This window comes from Gouania willdenowi, chromosome 8 (genome assembly GCF_900634775.1).
Source record: "Gouania willdenowi chromosome 8, fGouWil2.1, whole genome shotgun sequence".
Lineage (NCBI taxonomy): Eukaryota > Metazoa > Chordata > Actinopteri > Blenniiformes > Gobiesocidae > Gouania > Gouania willdenowi.
Genome location: NC_041051.1, coordinates 15335174 through 15354111, shown reverse-complemented (window position 1 = coordinate 15354111; position 18938 = coordinate 15335174). Strand labels below are relative to the sequence as shown.

At 38.6% G+C, this 18938-nt stretch overlaps 2 protein-coding genes across 6 annotated transcripts in view; one reads left to right on the top strand and one right to left on the bottom strand.

Annotated features, from left to right (window-relative positions):
• Positions 1-4056: 4056 nt before the first annotated feature.
• On the top strand, positions 4057-9566 carry LOC114467982 (somatostatin receptor type 2-like). 2 transcript variants are annotated; one of them, XM_028454556.1, is made up of 2 exons: positions 4057-4374; positions 6918-9566. In XM_028454556.1, exon 2 carries the CDS (start codon positions 6973-6975, stop codon positions 8083-8085), a length of 1113 nt encoding a protein of 370 aa, XP_028310357.1. In that variant the 5' UTR covers positions 4057-4374; positions 6918-6972; the 3' UTR covers positions 8086-9566. The 2 variants fall into 2 exon arrangements, with proteins under 2 accessions (XP_028310357.1, XP_028310356.1); XM_028454555.1 differs by having other exon boundaries at positions 4057-4401.
• A 2115-nt stretch (positions 9567-11681) lies between these two features.
• LOC114467981 (ubiquitin carboxyl-terminal hydrolase 22) overlaps positions 11682-18938 on the bottom strand; it is a 33312-nt gene continuing 26055 nt past the window's right edge. For all 4 annotated transcript variants that reach the window (XM_028454550.1, XM_028454551.1, XM_028454553.1 and 1 more), the window contains 7 exons: positions 17927-18032; positions 16752-16910; positions 14848-14974; positions 14186-14277; positions 13718-13780; positions 11808-11957; positions 11682-11724 (listed from right to left, as the gene is read on the bottom strand). In XM_028454550.1, the coding sequence (XP_028310351.1) occupies positions 11682-11724; positions 11808-11957; positions 13718-13780; positions 14186-14277; positions 14848-14974; positions 16752-16910; positions 17927-18032 (740 nt within the window). The remainder of the gene's footprint in view (positions 11725-11807; positions 11958-13717; positions 13781-14185; positions 14278-14847; positions 14975-16751; positions 16911-17926; positions 18033-18938) is intronic.

Sequence of the window (18938 nt, the reverse complement as noted above, 5' to 3'; positions counted from 1 at the left end):
ACCAGTGGAAAAAAGCTGGTGTGATTATCGGCTAATGCTATCCTAGCTCAGTGCTACAGAGAGAACTTTTACATGCTACTACCACCTCCTCGCTGATTCTCCTCCACGCCAAATCCTTCCTAGTCCGGTCCCGGTTATAAAGGCAAGGCAAGGCAAATTTAACGCAGCATCACCAGAATGCAGAAAGGCATGGCGCGCGAAAGTGGTCTTTACTGTGCGCGATGACAGTTTTTATGCGCTTGGGTTTTTGGCATTAATGTGACGCCATATTTTCAACTCTTGCGGATGTGCGAGTATGCATAAAATCGGGAGCGCGCGCGCACGGCCAACTCACTTGACGTGCGGATCGGACCGCACTGCCACACAAGAAAAATGTTTGCATCTGGGACACATCTATCCATTGACTTTGTATGTAATCTGGACATACGGACATTTTGTGACGCATTCGGTGTGAACGCAGCATTATGCGACAAAACTTAATCTGGTTTAAGGCAGATCTGTCATTTCAAATGGTCACACCTGTCAGAGCAGCTACTTTTAGCAAAAACACGACCTTTATTCAGGCAGCAACAGCATACATTTGATACTGGTGATATCAACAATGGTTGAATTCTAGCTTACTCAGATTTGGAGTACATGTACTCAATTTTTGGTGCAGTAAAAAGTGTCACTACTACTAGTGAAGCAAGTAGTGTAACTCATACTACAGCTTTTACTATTAACATATTTGAAGTCTACTAGTGCTATAAGTAGCACATAATTGTCTCGTAGATGTTTTGGCTTAACTAGTAGTAGTAAAGTCATCTTACGCACTAGTGTGGCAAAAACCATGACAACAAATGTTTGTTTACTAGTAGATTCACTCAAATATCACAGTACTAGTAGAGGAAGTTGGATATTGGTTGCAATATTTTCAAAAACCTCAAGTTTTTACATGTAGTATGTTTAAGTCTACTAGTCAAGTAATGTCCCTTAACCCGCTGAATATTGTTCACGTGTAGCGTTACAGTGTATAAAAATTAATTAATCAGCAATTAATCATCAATGACCGATCACTATCTGCTGTGTATTAATTACAGGAAGTGGATAAAGACTCCTGCTTTAGATAAGGTTGTTAAACTTTGGTAAATGAAGGTAATGCCCATCAGGTCTTGGTTCAAAAACACAATATTTTACTTATTTGTTTGATTCACTGATGAAGCATTAGACTATACCCACATTTTGAGCACATATAAAGTCTGTATTCTACAGAAGCGGAAAATGATTTTGGCACCACGTAGGTGCACTATACACGTTTTTTTAATAATTGGTTTAAAAACAAAAAAAAAAACACTACGATGGATGTCGCAGTTTATCCAGAAACACGCACACACACGCAGACACACCTTGAGTAGAGGCGGTGGCGTCCTCTCTCCAGTTTATCCTGTGTCAGTAAAGCGGGAGACGGAGTTTCTCTGTTTTTAAAAGTGTTGAAAACAAGTTTTCACAGGTGACTGTTGGTGTTTCTAAGCTTAGAACAAGGCAGTAGGCTGTTCAAACCGTCAGCATTGCCTGAAGTGCACAGTTTAATGTGCTGAGGATGTTGGTAATTGTCCATTTGTCGTCTTTGTGGGGAACTGGGGTGTCACTCATCTTCCTCATCAGAAATTCCCACGCGACAGTAAATTCAGTTTCAACCACGTCATTTCTAGTCAATCTGACGCCGGCTATGATCACGTTAGGAATGAGAAAGTACGTTAGTGCGAGCCCTCCCTGAACCCATAAGAAATGCATTGTAGCGACTGAAATTAGAAAAAAACTGATTTTACATGGGAGTCTATGAGAGCAGTCTGTGCAATTTTCAGTTTGACTCAGGTCAGCCAAAAGGGGTGGTACTTCATGAAGCACGGCCCTGCGCTGATTGGACAATGACATAGAGAGCAGCTCAAACTGTTTAGATCTATCACAGCCTGTAACACTGTAGAAGAATAGCCCTCCTTTTCCCCCTTTGGTGGGGTGTCGCCCGATGACCTTTATGAAGAAATCACCCATGCTTCAACGTTGGGTTTTTTTAGCTCATAAACACGGCGTTGTAATCTCTTCAAAGACTTTGAAGACACATTGCCAAAACCTTAATCTATTCAGAAAGAAAAAGCAGTCAAGTTTAGAAGAGGTGAAGCACTCAGTCTGTGGTTATTGAGGAGCTACGGAAACAGATTAGGGCCAGTTTGGATGGAAACTGTTGTTCTATATGGTGAAATGGCCCTATCAGCTTCCGTAGAATTGACTTTAATAGCAAACCTTCAACTTTTCTCTTAATATTGTATTTTGAGTTTGTTTTTCGAAATTTCAACTTTAATCTCAACATTTCTACTTTAGTCTTGATTTGCCAAAAATTATTTTCTTTATCATAATTGGCCCTAATCCACTTCCATATCGTATTCCACTGCATTTTGACATTGGATATTAAAAACTGGATTTATGATCATATTTTATTTGATTTTTTAAATAGATACTCCAACTTGTGTGCTTGCTACAAACAGGCCCGGCCCTATTACTAAGCAGATTAAGCGGCTGCTTAGGGCCCCGTGGCCCCCAGGGCCCCTAACACTAATGCTGTCGGTCACACTTCTTGTGTTATTGACAGCAAACTGTTACCTACTTGTTAACACCCCCCATCTTTCAAAAAACACTGTCAACGTCACAATCAGTATCAAGCGTGAGGTTGAAAGGCAGATTTCTTATGATGACGCTATAAAAGACTTTGCTTTAAAAAACAAAACAAAAACAAACATATAGTCATTAGCAAGAAGAAGAAAAAATAAAGAAAGTGGTTGGAGATAATAAGCTAGATAATGTTTTTCTTTTAAGTTCTAAACAATATTTTAATTTAGTTTTACATTTGGATGTTTAGACTTTTTCAACATTTCTTTTGAGGCTCCTGTTTAATTTAATTTAATTTTTTAATAAACAATTACATTTACCACCTTATAAATACTATTCATATTAATTTTGTTGCAGAGTGTTTCATTTTTTTCCTATTTATAGTAGTATTCATTTATAACTTTACTTGTTTTTTTTTTTGCTATGTAGATATAGTTCAGAGTTGGAAGTGTATTTGTATTTGAAGGAATCCCTTATGCAAATAAATTATTGGCTTATTGGAAATGATCATTTGTGAATACGTGTAATAAAATCAGGCTTTAACATTTGGTTGTATTTATTTATCTTCCATTAGAGTGGCTTTACATACATTTTTATTTTACCCTGAAATACCTTTAAATGGTTCATCAGAGTTAATGTAATTTAAAATGTTTGACACTTAGTAAGTTATTTATAAAGCACTTTTCGCAGATAAAATCACAAAGTGATGTACAGAGCAGTGAAAAAATTAATACAAGTGCAACATCATAATAGCATAATAAAACATGGGTGCATAGACATCATAGGAGCAACATAAAAGGATAATAAAAATTTAAAATCCTGTTAACTAAAAGCTTTTCTGAAAAGCAAAGCCTCCAACAGTTTTTTAAAAGTGTCCACACAGTTGAGCTCCTGAAGAGACTGGTGCAAGTTATTCCAGAGTCTGGGGGCCACAACCTGGAACGCCGGGTCTCCCCGGGTTTTAAATTTAGTTTTTGGGATCTTTGGGAGACCCTGACTTAGCAGTTAGTAAACTATGGACATCATGTTTATGAAGGGAAAAATGTAATTCATTTGGTTTATAATAGAAAAATTGTCAGTGTGGGGCCACCAAAAGGTATCCCGCTTAGGGCCCCGAGATGTCTAGGGCCGGCCCTGGTTGCAAAATATGGTTTTAAGCTGTGAGATTCACTAATGTGCCTAAATCTTACAAGAGCAAAGTTTGCCATGCATGTCTCTCAACACAGTGTGGTTGTGTTTAGTTGCACTGAACAAAAATGAACTGTGAAACACGATGATTGTGGTCTTATACTGGCATCGTGTCGACGTCCCTTTGCTGCCACGAGTGGTCGAAAGGAGTCTTTGACTGCGTGCCTGTGATTTACCATTTAGGAGCATTGCTCAATGTAAATCCCATCAGTGTGTAGTGAAGTGTGTGTATGCAGGAGTGAGTGAGTGAGTGAGTGAGTGGGCTGGACTGGGAGTCTGCGCCCCCCCCTGCTGCTGCTGCTGCTGCTGCTGCGCGTTTTAACATCTCCGCGTCTTTGGAGTCTCTGCGCGCATCATGCACACCAGGAGCGCATCGTAGATCTGTCTTCTACTATGTTTAGTTGTTGAATTATTTGGTTTCTAACAAGAATAGTCATATATACCTTGACATTTTTTCCACACACGACAAAGTTGAAGCAGAAAATCTAGGAGTGAAGATGAGTCCATTGGATCAGTGCGCCATGCGGACGAATGCAGTCACTGGTAAGTGGACAGTCCACTGTGCTGCAGGTAAGATGATGCAATGAAGCCTTAAAACACATAAACTTCAAACATATTTTCTATTTCACTGTATACAGCCGTGCGCATTTGTAGTGTTTGTAAAGTTACGTGCAGAATAGATACTCTCTCTCTCTCTCTCGCTCTTATTGTGACATCCCTGATTTGTTATCATGCAAAAGCAAACATCAGTTCTCATCTGGCTGAGAACAAAGTGTAACAAAATTGTTAATGACTGACCTGAACCTTGCATTTCATCATCTGAAGTGGCATTAAAACTATTAAACGGTATGTACTGTACACTACAACAATGTTTATTGAATTCATTTGGGCTATCCATCATCTTATGGAAAGCTGTATATCTTAAATGTCAGTGTGTGAAATCTACTGGAATAAAGTCCAAGTGTAGTATCGATTGAGACTCCTTTGGACTCTGTTTTACTGAGAGATGACCTGTTGCATGATCTGCACTTTGACTCACATATTTACATGACCGGACAACATTTGTATCAAATATATTCACTTTAGTAAAACTCTGTCACTTTTGATGATTTTTTTTTATGTTTGGGCAGGAATAATTGATGATGAAATTGCTTCCTAGAATTCACACATCATATTGAGCTGTCTGGAAATAAGCTATAGCTGCTAAGCAACAATGTTCAGGGCCAGGGAATTTCAGGCAATTCTGAGCAACAAGAAAAGTGTAGGAAAGTAAATGCAAATATATACGCAATGGGGTATTATACATTAAGTTGATGCTCCACGTCACTGAGGTAATTAGCAAGAGAAAAATATGCAGTAAATATGTTTTAAAGGAATACTGTAGCTTTAATGATTAGTCAATACATCAATTAGTAAAGCACATGAATAATCCACAAATATTTATTATGGAACATCCTTTATATCACAGTGGAATGTAACCTGTAGCTTCACTAATTGACTATTGCCAGTCGCCTGTGTGCGAGACAGCAGCTGTTAGCGTTTAAAGGCAGATTTCTGCTGTCAAAAATTCAGTTATTAAGACACAAATCTCAAAATACACAAATTGCATTTAGACAGTGTAAATGTGTCAGTAATTTGTGTTTTTTTTGTTTTTGTTTTTTAATGTATTAGCTCCATAAGTAAAAAAAAAAAAAACATTGCATTGACTCCTAAGTTTCACATAATAGAGAAATTCAAAACAAAATTCAAGAGATAAAATTTTGATATTTTTCAAGCATCATTTACCATTGCTACAAAATTGCCTCAATTCTCAATTTTACTCAATTTTAATCAACATTGAAAACGTGTTTAGTAAGAATTTGCTATTTCTATGTTCACACCACTGTTTACAATCAAACCTTTTTATGCACTGTAGGCTGAAGTTTTTTTTTGATAAATAATTTAAAAAAAAATATGTGAGAATGCTTAGAATATGAGTGCTTAGAAGTTTAAAAGTTTACTGAGAAAAAATTGTGGTTTTTGGTGAAAGTTGCAAATCTGTAGCACATATGGTTGATTTGTTGTGAATTTTCCAAATTCTGAAATTTAAAAGCTTGCTGTAGCGCCACCTATAGGACGATTGGCCTGTTTTTGCAGCTGAGGCAATTTGGCATGAGACTGGACCTTTGTGCAAAATTTGGTGATTGTCCGTGCATGAAAAGTATAATTTTCTCCAAAAGATAACAATTTTTTCTGCACTAATAAAAGGGACTATATATCACTGACTTTATTGTTCTTTTTTAATAAGACCATCTCCCCAAGCACTTCATTCTAAACTAGGATTACCTTGTCTTGCAGAGAAAGCAGTTATCCTTTATAACTGAACCTCTTAGAACTCCCTGGCACAACACCAAGTTGTTTTCCTCCTGCCACAGGTTCAAACTACCTGTGAGACACCAATTCATAGCTCAATAATTCATAATATTTTAATGGCAGATTCATAAAATCTTTCAGTCAAGACTTCAGTTGAAAAGGTCTCAGCTGCCGTCAGGCAAAACGTGAAAAGAAAGCGTTTTCTTTAGGGAGAGCTTTCAGGATGTGACTGGTGATTTCCCTCGATGGCAGACGGTCTTGACCAAGATTGACCAGAGTCAATGAAGCATAGCAGAGAGTGGATTCTACCTGTTGTCAATCAAAGTATAAAGTAGATTGAATTCCTGCTTAAAACTGAAAGAGAGGAAATATTACAACAGCTTTGTACTTTGTCCCTGGAGTCGTGTGCACAGAGGCTAGCATTTTAAATGAAAAAAGCCTTTAAATACTCATTAGATTCAAATCAATTGGGTGAGGTCACCAACATCCATCCACTGTCATCAGGGAGACGAAGAGTATACATTCAAATTCAATATCTAAAGATGAAAACCAGACAAGATCGAATTTATCTTCGAGCAAAACATAAAATCAATACTGGATTCCATATCAAGAGGAGCAATAATTCAATTGTCGCAAAATGAAACTATAACTGTCAGAACTGGAAACTGTATCCATAATAGAGAAGTCACTTAAACATCCTTCTTGTTGATAGTGACAAATCTATTCTTTTGCAGGAGTTTTACCACAACCAGAGTGAGACGCGCACACACACAGACGGACTGCACCATCATGGACTCCTGGGTCTTCTCGTCATCTCCTCCGAACCTCTCGGAGCACTTCATGTATGACAGCGTCATGCAGAACAATGAATCCGACCTCCAGGGGAACTACATCGACCACAGTCTTAACAGAACCAGCACAGTGGTCATCACCTGCATGTACTTCCTGGTTTGTGCCGTAGGTCTTTGTGGGAACGCCCTTGTCATTTATGTCATTCTTCGTTACGCCAAGATGAAGACGGTCACCAACATCTACATCCTAAACTTAGCGGTTGCCGATGTGCTCTTCATGTTGGGTCTGCCATTCGTCGCCATCCAGTTGGCACTGGTCCACTGGCCGTTTGGAGCCGTGCTCTGCAGAGTCGTGATGACCGTTGACTCCCTTAACCAGTTTACGTCCATCTTCTGCCTGATGGTGATGAGCATCGACCGCTACCTTGCTGTGGTACATCCAATTAAGTCCACAAAATGGCGAAGGCCGCGGATGGCCAAAACTATTAACCTGACAGTTTGGGGCGTGTCGCTGATGGTGAATCTTCCGATCGTCATCTACAGCGGTTTAATCACAAAGCATGATGGTTGTTTCTGCACCATTGTGTGGCCCGAGCCTCAGGAGGCATACTACAAAGCCTTCATGTTCTACACCTTTGTTTTAGGATTTTTCTTACCTCTGACAGTCATCTGTCTTTGCTACTTGTTCATCATCATCAAAGTGAAGTCATCGGGCATTCGCGTGGGCTCCTCCAAGAGGAAGCGCTCGGAAAAAAAGGTGACCCGCATGGTGTCCATCGTGGTGGCAGTCTTTGTTTTCTGCTGGTTGCCTTTTTACGTCTTCAACGTCACCTCAGTGACCGGCAACATCCGCACCACTCCTATTTTGAGAAGTACTTTTGCCTTCGTTGTGGTTCTTGGATATGCTAACAGCTGCGCTAACCCCATCCTCTATGCTTTCCTGTCCGAGAACTTCAAGAAGAGTTTCCAGAATGTACTATGTCTAAAAAAGGTGGGGGGGCTTGACGAAGTGGAGCGCAGCGATAGCCGGCAAGACAAGAGCCGCATGATGAACGATCCCACAGAGACGCAGAACACACTGCTGAATGGAGACCTGCAGACCAGCATCTGAAGCTGATGGACATTTCTCCTAAACACCATCCTTTCACAGAGTCTCTGAGATCAAGTAGATCAACAGAGACCTTGAAAGCATGCTCGTATCATCTTAGATTGTAAAACTTCAGCCTTTACAAAACACTGTTTTTGTTTTGCTTCACTGAAGTAGAACAAACATTACAGCCTGCTTGTAAACAGTCCCCTGGGTGACAGATAACGTCCATGGAGACTCAGGATTATACGCAATGTTCAAAGCAGACGGCTTGTGCCAAGTTTCCATTTTTCATTACTGTGGGAAAATAACGAGACCTTTGCCTATCACCAGTGTTTTATCTGAGAAGTGCTTTAGCTGTAAATAACACGGCAAAGGGCCTGAAAAATTTAGCTGTTATTCAGTAACAACATTAGTTTTGAATGTTTATAACATATTAGTATTGTGGTTTCTTTCACAGGATATAATGATCGCCAGTGTTGTCATTTCCTGGTTTAGTCAAGCAGCTGTCGGTTTTCAGCGATCATTATGAATATAGTTGTTCCTGTGCAAATCTATTCTGTGATCAAATATCTAGTTACTTGTTGTATATCATATGTATACATGTGGTGACTTTTCCTCAGACCAAAGGGCTTCTAAAAGCTGCTGGAATCCTGCAACATTTGCTCACAGATGATGGATTCTCTAAATTCAATTGAGAATGCTGATATGTCATGTATTTTGAAATATTTATGTTTGTCACAAAGTTGTTGCTATCGTTTGATGTGGTATTTAAACATTCAAATACTATTTTGCAAGAGGTATTTGTATCCCCTTGTTCATTCCAGTCCTTCTTAAAGAGCCACAGTGTGTGTCTGACGTTAAATACGTGCATAATTTAAGAAAAAAGTAAATGTAAATCAGGTGTCAGTATTGGTATTTGGCTTCAACACACCTGATTGAAAAAAGAAAATAAAAGTAAAGCTGCATGAGCACAAACACACATTTAGATTTTGGCGTCTTGAGTGAATTTGTGAAGGGCTAGAGCTCCTGCTCCTAAAATGTTGTCATTGCCCTTTTATTTAGGGACTTACTGAACATATTTAATATACATTCTGCTAACACTTTGACACAAGTCAGGATATTATTTTGAATATTGTGTGTATGGCCTTTGTGATGACATATATATATATTAAATACGCACAAAATGTCTACATACACCTGTACAAAGCAACTCACCATTTATCGTGATGTGTTTTTGACTGTTTTATGATTGTTCTATTACCACTGGTTGACACAGTCACAAATATGTGATATTCAGTGTTAGTAATAAATATTTTGCATTCTAAAAAAAAAAAAAAAAAAATGAGAAAGTTAAACCTTTGGACCTACAGTGCAAAGAAAAAGTGTTCAAGAGCATCCTTTACGTAATGTAGCAGATATTGTATAGATTGATGTTAAGTTGTGAAAATTACAAACTAATTAAAAAAAAAAATCGATTTCATTAATTATTTAGAGAATTTAAAATGGCAGCACTGTGTACATCGTTTGTGAGATATTCAGTTTTAAGTATTTCTGTAGATCTGATGAGCTTGTTACATAACGCAGTGTATGGTTGTGCTTGAACTGAATAAAGATTTCAAAATTTTGCAACATTTTACACTTTTATCAGAACATATTTTCATAAAATAACTATCAATATTTCTAATTAAAAGCATTTTTGCCAGTTTGGTTTATAGTTTGTCCAGTTGTGGCCACAGGATGGCGCTATAATCCCATATAACCAATATTTATTTCACTGATTTGTGTTTTTGTGTGTGTGAAAACTCAACCATTGAAAACAATGACTTTTAAAAAAAGACAGTGTGTACACATTCCAGTTTTTGTTATGAGTTTAATCACTGAAACGAATGACGAAGCCCTCTCCTTCCTTCTCGTTTCAGCCTTGTCCCTGAATGTGGCCTCAACTCATCCATGACTCATCAAAACCCATACTTAGGTCATGGATTTCACCCTCGGAAATCCACCACTTTCCTTGAGCAGCAGTCCAAAGGATATGCATTGTTCATGATCAAAGCAGGTAAAATAGGTGACGCTGCTTTAGAATCAGTCACAAGCCCCTTTGTTTCAAACCATGGGGACGCAGGAGTACTTTATTTATCCGTGTTTCTGGTTATACGCACAAAATCAGTTCGCACGAGACCTTGTTGTGTATGTGCAATATCTAGAGTCGGGACTTGACAGCATATTGATTGAATAGAGCTCTGTTTTTACTGCACTGCAGAGGCAAAACATACCACAAACCATACTGGTTTACACCAGTCACAGTTGCCATGGAGAAGATTAACACTGATGAATTTAGAGCCGGGCTGTTGTTGTCGCATAGTGCCTATATATGTGCAACGTGTATCACCTCCCTAGGAATCTCACACCATTGCATTCTCATGTCCAAACACAGGCACAAAAAAAAAATATATTAAAAAAAATAAAATAAATCCTAATGGGGAGCAAGTCTGCAATCATTATAAAGATCAATTTCTAACAGGAGCTCCAATGCATGCAGTGTTTTCTGATTGGACACGTCAGCCTTACATGTTATAGGACCTGATCTGGAGTTCACGGATCTTCTCCTGCCAATGCCATACAAAACCTCACATTCAACATACAATTTATAAACAGCAAAAGGTGAGCCGATAATTCATCACCGTCATTATACCCACAATTCCACAAGAATGAAAGTATAACACATCCAAAACACATTTCCAGTACTATGACAGCAATGGACATACGACTGTACTGAAAAATTCTTTTTAAAAAGACACTGAAAAAATAAAGAAAACAGTAAACAAAAACAAAAAAAAAACCCAACGGTCAATGAGTTGCTAAAAAAATAGATATTCCCTGCCCCCGACCAGACTTAAAAATGAAACAGTCAGCACAGTAAATAATGGAACGAGAACACACAGGTCCAAATTGGTTTAGTTTCCATGGCAGCGCTTCCCCAGCATGGGTACGGGCCCCTCATGTTATCTTTGCTCATAAAAATAGACGTCTACTAGATTCATACAGTATTCAGAACTAAATCCACAAATGATTAGAATCATAACCATAACTTTGAAAAGTGTTCTTGCAGAGTTCATAATACACTGATATATAGATATATTTTTTTTTGCGTTCAGACCTATATGCATATGACGACATACTGTCCTCCATCGCGACTAAATGCTTGGTCAGTTGAAATGAGAGCACCATGGGAGAGAAATGGAGGGAGCGGTGAGGGGGTCGGAATACTTTAGTCAGAATCCAGATGTGCCCGTAGGACAATGACAGCGTCACTCAGGCAGGAGCTCCCCTGCAGCGCGGCGCGTCCCGACTGCACCCACACCTTTTCTCCATATTCAGTTCTTCAGTTTTGTCAAGTAGATGCCGAGAAGTAGCTCAGTGCTCTTTTTTTTCTTTTCTTTTGAGAGGTTGCAGGATTTTACATGTCTTTTTTGTTTTTTGTCCTCTACACCCAGAGGAGTAGACTGGTAATCACAAAGTTTCAGGTAGGTTTGTGTATTTGCGTCTCATCCTGTGCCCAGTCTCTTGGCTCTTGGTTCCAAGCAGTGGTTCTTCATGTTCAGTAACTACTACAGAGACTACTCATACTCCAGGAACTGTTTATGATAGAATAAGAGATACCTGGGAGGAATAAAAGAACATCACATCAGTTGCAGGTGGAAATCATTTTAAGGGACATTTGGAGGTTATTTTTTTCTCCATACCCTTCACTGTCCAGTACATCCTTAATGCTGGCCTTGGTGATTATGGCATCGTCACACTTGAACCACTGGTCTTTGTGCTGGCGGATGAAGCTGGTGTAGTGGCCGCTTTCTAATGTCCCTTGATGGTTCACCACAGCAAACAAAGAATACCTGGAAATAGAACCACAAAATAAGAATGTGGAATGAATACAAGGCAATTGAATTGGAATTGAAAACAAGGCTTGTCATCAGGAGAAATCTCTGCACACATATCCAGGCAAGGTAAATGTATTTGTATAGCGCAATTCATACAAAAGGACATTCAATGTGCTTTACATGATTAAAAAAGTGAAACAGAAAACATTTACCAGTTAAAAATCAGCAGTAAAAACATTTAAAAACTGCAGTAAAAACTTTAAATAAATAATAACATGGTTGAAAACCTCCGTCTCAGTTATACGCAGTAGAGAGAGAAAAAAATAGTCTAACTTTGATTTAAAAATGTTCACATTAGATGCTGACTTCAGCTCTGCTGGCAGTTTGATCCACTTCTTTGCAGCATAACAACTAAAAGCAGCATCACCATGTCTACTGTGAACTCTGAGCTCCACTATCTGACCTGTGTCCATAGATCTGAGAGACCTGCTGGGTTCATACCCAACATGTCACTGATGTATTCTGAACCAAACCCATTCACACATCTTTACACCAGCAGCAGAACTTTAAAGTCTCTTCTGAGGTGCTAAAACATACACTGATCCTAGGTTTCTCCTGAAGCTCAGGTTGTCTCTTTAAAACTGTAATTTACCAGTGTTTCTAAAATGGGGGTATGTGTACCCCCAGGGGTAGACAATGGCACTACAGGGGGTACTTGAGAGAGAGTGGAAAATTAACAAATAAAAGCGTAAAAAATATGGGGATTTTAAAATGTGTATTTTTGGTTAAATACAATCATGAACATGAACTGAAAAAACAATGTCAGTCTCATTTCTTGTCATCTCACACCAGAAATGAGAAAAACTGTAGAAATAAATTATTCAGGAGGCACTAAACACCGTTGTTTCATTATACTTTATGATAACTATCTGTTATAAGTAGTTAATAGATCATTAATAAACTGTTAATGAGTTATAAATAAAAAAGTTTGTTAAGGATTTATAACTGTACCTTGAAGATAACCAATAGTTAACTTACAAGCTGTGTTAGCCAACAGTTTATAAATTACATATTAACTGTATGATAATGATTCATAACTATACCTTGTAAATTAGTAATAGATCATGAATAAGCTATTAGTAAACTACTTACTAATGACTTGTTTATGATGACTTTAGAACAACATCCTGATAACGTATATAAAGTTTTAACTGATACTTAACAAGTCAAATACTTACCTTTGTTTTTACAAAGTTCTACTCTTTAAAATGTGTTAACACTCATTATTTCCATTATTATGCATTAAAAAAAAAAAAAAAAAAACATTCTGGGCAAATATGGCTGGATAAAGGGGGTACTTTGATTCAGAAATAAGAGAATAGGGTACTTAAGCCAAACAATTTTGAGAACCACTGATTTACACAGTAGTGACTCTGAATGGTCACTTTTTTATGATCCCACAAGACAACTTGTCAGTTTTATGAAGACAGTAAATTCCAGGGAAATGTTGTGGAAAATTGAAGCTATTGTTAATGACATGGATGAGGGAAAACTAAGCTGCTTTTAATAGGCTTCAATTTGAGTTAATTATGAAAAGTCACAGCCCGATGCCTCAGGTCATCAGTGTGCGTGTGGATATTGCTTGATTGGATTTTTTTTATTTACTACTAATTTCCCTTCAGGGATTAATAAAGTATTTCAACATTCAAAATGCTGCTCAGCCAATGAGGATGGAGCGTTTGTTTGCTTGTTTTTTTCAACAAAAACATACTCACTTATTATCGTTGTTTAAAACATCAACTGACTGTTGATACTGCCCGTTCATTCTGCTCTCTTTACTGTGGAACACAAAAAAAACAGGGGAGAGAATATTTACACTGGTAATTAGATGCATATTATTACACTGGCCCACTAGGGGGCAGCGCGACACTAGTATCTGGAACAGGGGGGAGGGGGGGCTCGAGTGGGGGTGAATATTTCACTGCAAACGCTCTTCCCATGTCTGAACATAGCTGAATGAAAGATCCATCCAGGGGTGGGGCAAGATTACTACTGCATGCTCCACTGACACCAATACATGGGGAGTGGATTCATTCCTTCAATGAAGCTCCTTTTAACACATCAAGGTTTACACACGATAAAAAACAGCATTAACTGAGCCTGATGGGAAGCTACTACTAATAATAGACAAAAGATGAACTATGTGAATACAATGACTGCGTGGTTTTATGTGAGAGTCCAACCTGGAGGCCATGAAGGGTGTCATGTCCAACTCTAGAGGGAAGGAAACGTACGTAGTGATCTTTCGCCGCAGTTTAGCGGAGTGCTCGAACCGCTGGAGAGGGAAAGAGAAGGATGATGAAAGGAGAGCGGGGGAGGAGAAGGGGGAGAACATTGGCAAATAGAGAGAGGGGCGGGGGGGGGAGGGAGATGAAACATATTTAGAAACAGGCATTATTATTGGAACACAGGAGAGAAACACAGCTAGAAGGGCTGTGAGTTTCCCACGTTTACACATTCGTAACAAGATAATAGGAAGATGGGATTTACCCAAGACAATTTTCTTGCTACTGTTCCTTTGAATATCATAAATACATTACAGGTCTGCTGATAAATAAAACATGGCGGGTGGAGGAGTCTTGGGGCACAAAACACAAGTGCAGCAGTGACAAACGGAGATGTATTTTTAAAATCTCAAAGTGGTAGCAGCGTACGATTAAAGTGGGAAACTGACAACACATCACAAAAGTGTAAGAGTGTTTTGTTTTTCAGCCACGAGAAGCAGTCGCTTACACGAGCTGTCGCTTTGACAGAGTTCTGCTAAATCTGGAGTGATGTCGGACAAAATTAGAAGTGGATCAAAGCCTGTTTTGCACTCACAACAACAGGAAATGTAACGACTCACTTTGAGATGGAAACATGCTACGATGGGAAGCTTCTTCATTGTCAGCTGTTTGGTGGATTCCTGGTAGCTATGGCAACCGCCGCACTTGATTTTGGCACTGCTTCCTAGATGCTCGGGTCGAGTAAACCTGCAGTTAAGGAGTGGAATAAAATGTTGACTGAGGGAAATACTGAAGACATAAAGACACGGAGTTGAGATAAAAAGCAAAAAAAAACGGATTTCATTCGAGAACATTTCTGATGATGTCACGTTTTCTGAAAAATTCACACCCTTTGCCATTCATTCCCACAATCCCATGGTGTGCATTAAAAGCCTGTGTGCTGGCTTTATTGCAGAAAATCTGAATGTATTTCAACCCAAAACCCAGTCTGTGCTGCCAACACCTCTATTGTCATGGCAACAGCATCAACTGGCTCTGTGTCTTTAAGAGACTTGCTGCAGCAACTAGGGGTGTGTGAGTAGCTGCAGATAAAAAAAAAAAATGGAAAAAAAAAAAGTCAGCAGGACAGGAGGTGAGAAAAAAGAGGGGGAGGATGAGACGAGTGTGAGAGGTTGAGAGTGAGGGCAAAAAAAAATGAGTTGGAGCTGAGGGGAATGAAATAAGATAAGGAGTAGGAGAAATTGTGAGAATGAAGAGGAAGCGGCAGAGATATGAGAGGTCACACCTGCCCTGTCAACCTGCTGATGAAGGAAGATGAGATCTGAGGATAACAAGGTTGTTGAGCCTCAGCAGACACAAGATCTGTGCTCTCATACAAGTGGAGAGATAAATAAAACCCAGAGCGCTGGTGAAAGAGCTCAAAGTAACACAATCATTATTTACACAGATGCATTTCTCATCATAGGAATCACACTACAAGTAGACTCATGTATATTAAACCCTGCAGGGTTGGGGTCAATTGCATGTTTTAATTACAAATAGATCTTCAATTATCCATGTTCAATTAGCAATTTTTCCAATTACAGATAATACTACAATTATTATTTTTGCCCTTAAAGTCAATTACGTTCTCAATCCCCATAAAACGCATCCTTTCTTTTGTGTTAGCTTTCTGTTGGCATCTCTTATGACAGGGCTGTCAAAACTGTTTTCAGTTCAGGGGCCAAATACGGACCAGTTCAATCACAAGTGGGCTGATGGTGAAAGGCATCAACAATATCTATGCAATACGTGAGAGATACTTCAATGTCCTTTGATTGATTGATTGATTTTCTGACCAATTTTTATTTAATTTGGGGAGATTTTAATAGAGTAATTAGCGAAAAATTGCAGGATTTTGGAAATATTTATAGCTTTCAACAACAATTTACTACTGAAACATTTGGTAAATTACACAATGATTCATGTTTTCTCTGTCATTTTCACTTCCTCCTCTGGGTCGAAGCTGTAAAACACACCAAAAATTATTATCTACTGTATCATGCAATTTGTTTCTCATCTTTTTGTTATCTTGTTAAGCTTCCTTATCCATGAAAATATTGCTATTCATATTTTTAGTGTGGGCGTCTAAGCATTTTTTCTGTTAATAAACCCTCTATTTCCTTTTTTTTTTTTCTAAATAATGAAATGGCAATCAAGAGAAGTGACAGATAGTGGGACAAGTTAATATAAAACATTTTTTAATAATTGTTAAGTACGGTACATATGTGTAAGCCATAGAACTGTAATATGGTTCCACAGGTGCACTGTTTCTATAGAATTTTCATGTCAATTACAAATAAAAAGCCAATTATCTGAACTAAATTACAATTAAATTAGGATTTTAACAGCAACAGATATTTCCAGTTACAACTACTATTAGAATTACATCATAATTCAAATGAATCATCAGTTACGCAGTTACAAATATAATTGACCCCAGCCCTGACAATCAGTCGTGCACCAGTAAGGACTGGGTTTGTACCTGCGGAGGCAGTCTGTGAGCGTTGTGGATCCTGACAGGTGGCTTTCTCCATTTACTGTACTGCCATCGCCTCCGGGGCTGAGGGGCCAGAAAGGCGTGGAGGAGCCGGGTAGGTCCAGACTGATGTCCCAGAATGGATCTATTGTGGTGGAAACCCCGCTGCAGAGAACAACAGGATCATATTTCAGTGTTTTTTTAAAAAAAAAAAAAAAAAAAAAAAAAAACTCCAGCGAGCGTCTTTATCCGTGTGTTTTTGTGCGTCACCGCAGATTGTGTTTACAGGATAATGACATTGACAGCAACAAAAACCTCTGTATATGCTTGTATTCAAGCCTGCTGTGAGCATTGGAAACATCTGCATTACTTTTCCAGTTTCATCTGTAATTCCAGTGTCGAATCAGAGAAAATTTGCTTTGAAACAAAAAAATGGAATTTTGATGCACTGCAGTGTGGACCAAAACAAGGCAGAAACCACAGTGTGTATTATATGTAGATGAAGGAACTGCTTACGCACAATGTTGATGGTGATTCGATGAGTCATGGTGTTGTAATACCCTGAGGCACCAGTGGGCGGCTATTAGACCAAGTTAAGATACATTTATGATAATTGTGCCATAGAATGGACGCCTTAGGGCAGGAGTTTCACTCTGAAGACATTAGTTAATGTATATTTGGTTTCGTAACAAGTCAACCAGACATTTTAGAAATCAAGAATGTAGTTTGCTTTCTTTTAATAAATTGCAGAAAAATATTTGCTAGCTCTTCACCTGCAGGCTTTTAATTCCATTGTGAATGCAGGTGAAGTGGTACTGTTTGCTACTCTGGGCTTTGCAGCTCAGTACAACGTTGTGGTCTTAATGTGACAGGACAGCTCGAGGGTGCAGGCGGGCAATGCTTGAATTGTGCTGCTGTCTAGACAACCTCCATTAAAGCAGCTCTGCAGGGACCAGGCCTTCAAATAAGAGCAGCGAAGAGGATGAAACCAATGGTTCACACAAGCTAGGAGTGAACGGGTGGGGCTGTAACTTGAATACAGCATCATGGAGGGGAGGCAGGAACACAGAAGGAAATATGAATAAATAATGTACATAGTGGTTAAAGAGAGGAAATGTGTAACAATCCAGGTTAGGCTATTCTTTATTAGTCTCCTTTTCATTATTACACAGGAAACTTACTGGCAAACTTGACAAGTAACATCTGATTGCAGGCCCCCGGTGAAGATTTGGTCAATAATGCAGTTACAGTGATTTGGATTGTTGGCCTTCTTCCCATTGTCGTCTCCTGTGGGAACACAGAATGTATAAGTGTCCATATACACACATCGCAGTTCACCTGCAGCACTGCTTCAGCCACATTACACCACCTCATTGTCTCCACTCAGTCAGAGCGAGTCTTATTCCTGAATATCTGAGTGAGTCAGGACGTCACTGCATTGCTGCAGGATCTATTGGCATTCCTCTTGCTGCTGGTTTGCTGTCCTTTCAGTGCACACATCATTGCCATTCTCCTTCAGTATACATCCACTGATAACCAGCCAGTGTGCATAGCAGGTAGAAATACAGCTCCATTATGTAATCAATGTGTCAAATTTGGCCCTACAGTATCAGATTTAGTCCACAGAAGAAAGTAAAAATTACAAAGAAACCATTAATCATTTTGTAAATTATCAACTACTTCAAGTGTAGATATTTCAGTTGAAACTGCACAATATTTGCCAGTGCTCAGAATTTCCCTATGCTTTTATCATATGATGGCCATAATTCTTAATTTGAAAAAAACTAAAGTTTTCCAAAATCCTACAATTATTCCACAAATTTTGCCCAAATTAAATAAAATAATTTTCATAAAGTCAAGGAAGAATCCACAGGAGCTCATATTCATCAATAAATGGTTAAATAACATTGTGCTTTACAATGGATTACACAAATTGTTTTACAAATCATTTGTAGTGGAAGTGCAAACTAGGGCACATTATTGTTGAAATTACTTGTTCTCTCCGCAGCCCATTTACGATCAAACATACTAGTTTGAATTTGGCCCCTGAACTAAAATTATTCAATATTTGACCCCACTAATGTAAACACAATAGGGACATATATATGTATATATATATATACTGTATATACACACACACACACGCATAAATACTGTATGTCGGTATCTGTACGATGACAGCCAAATTAAGAA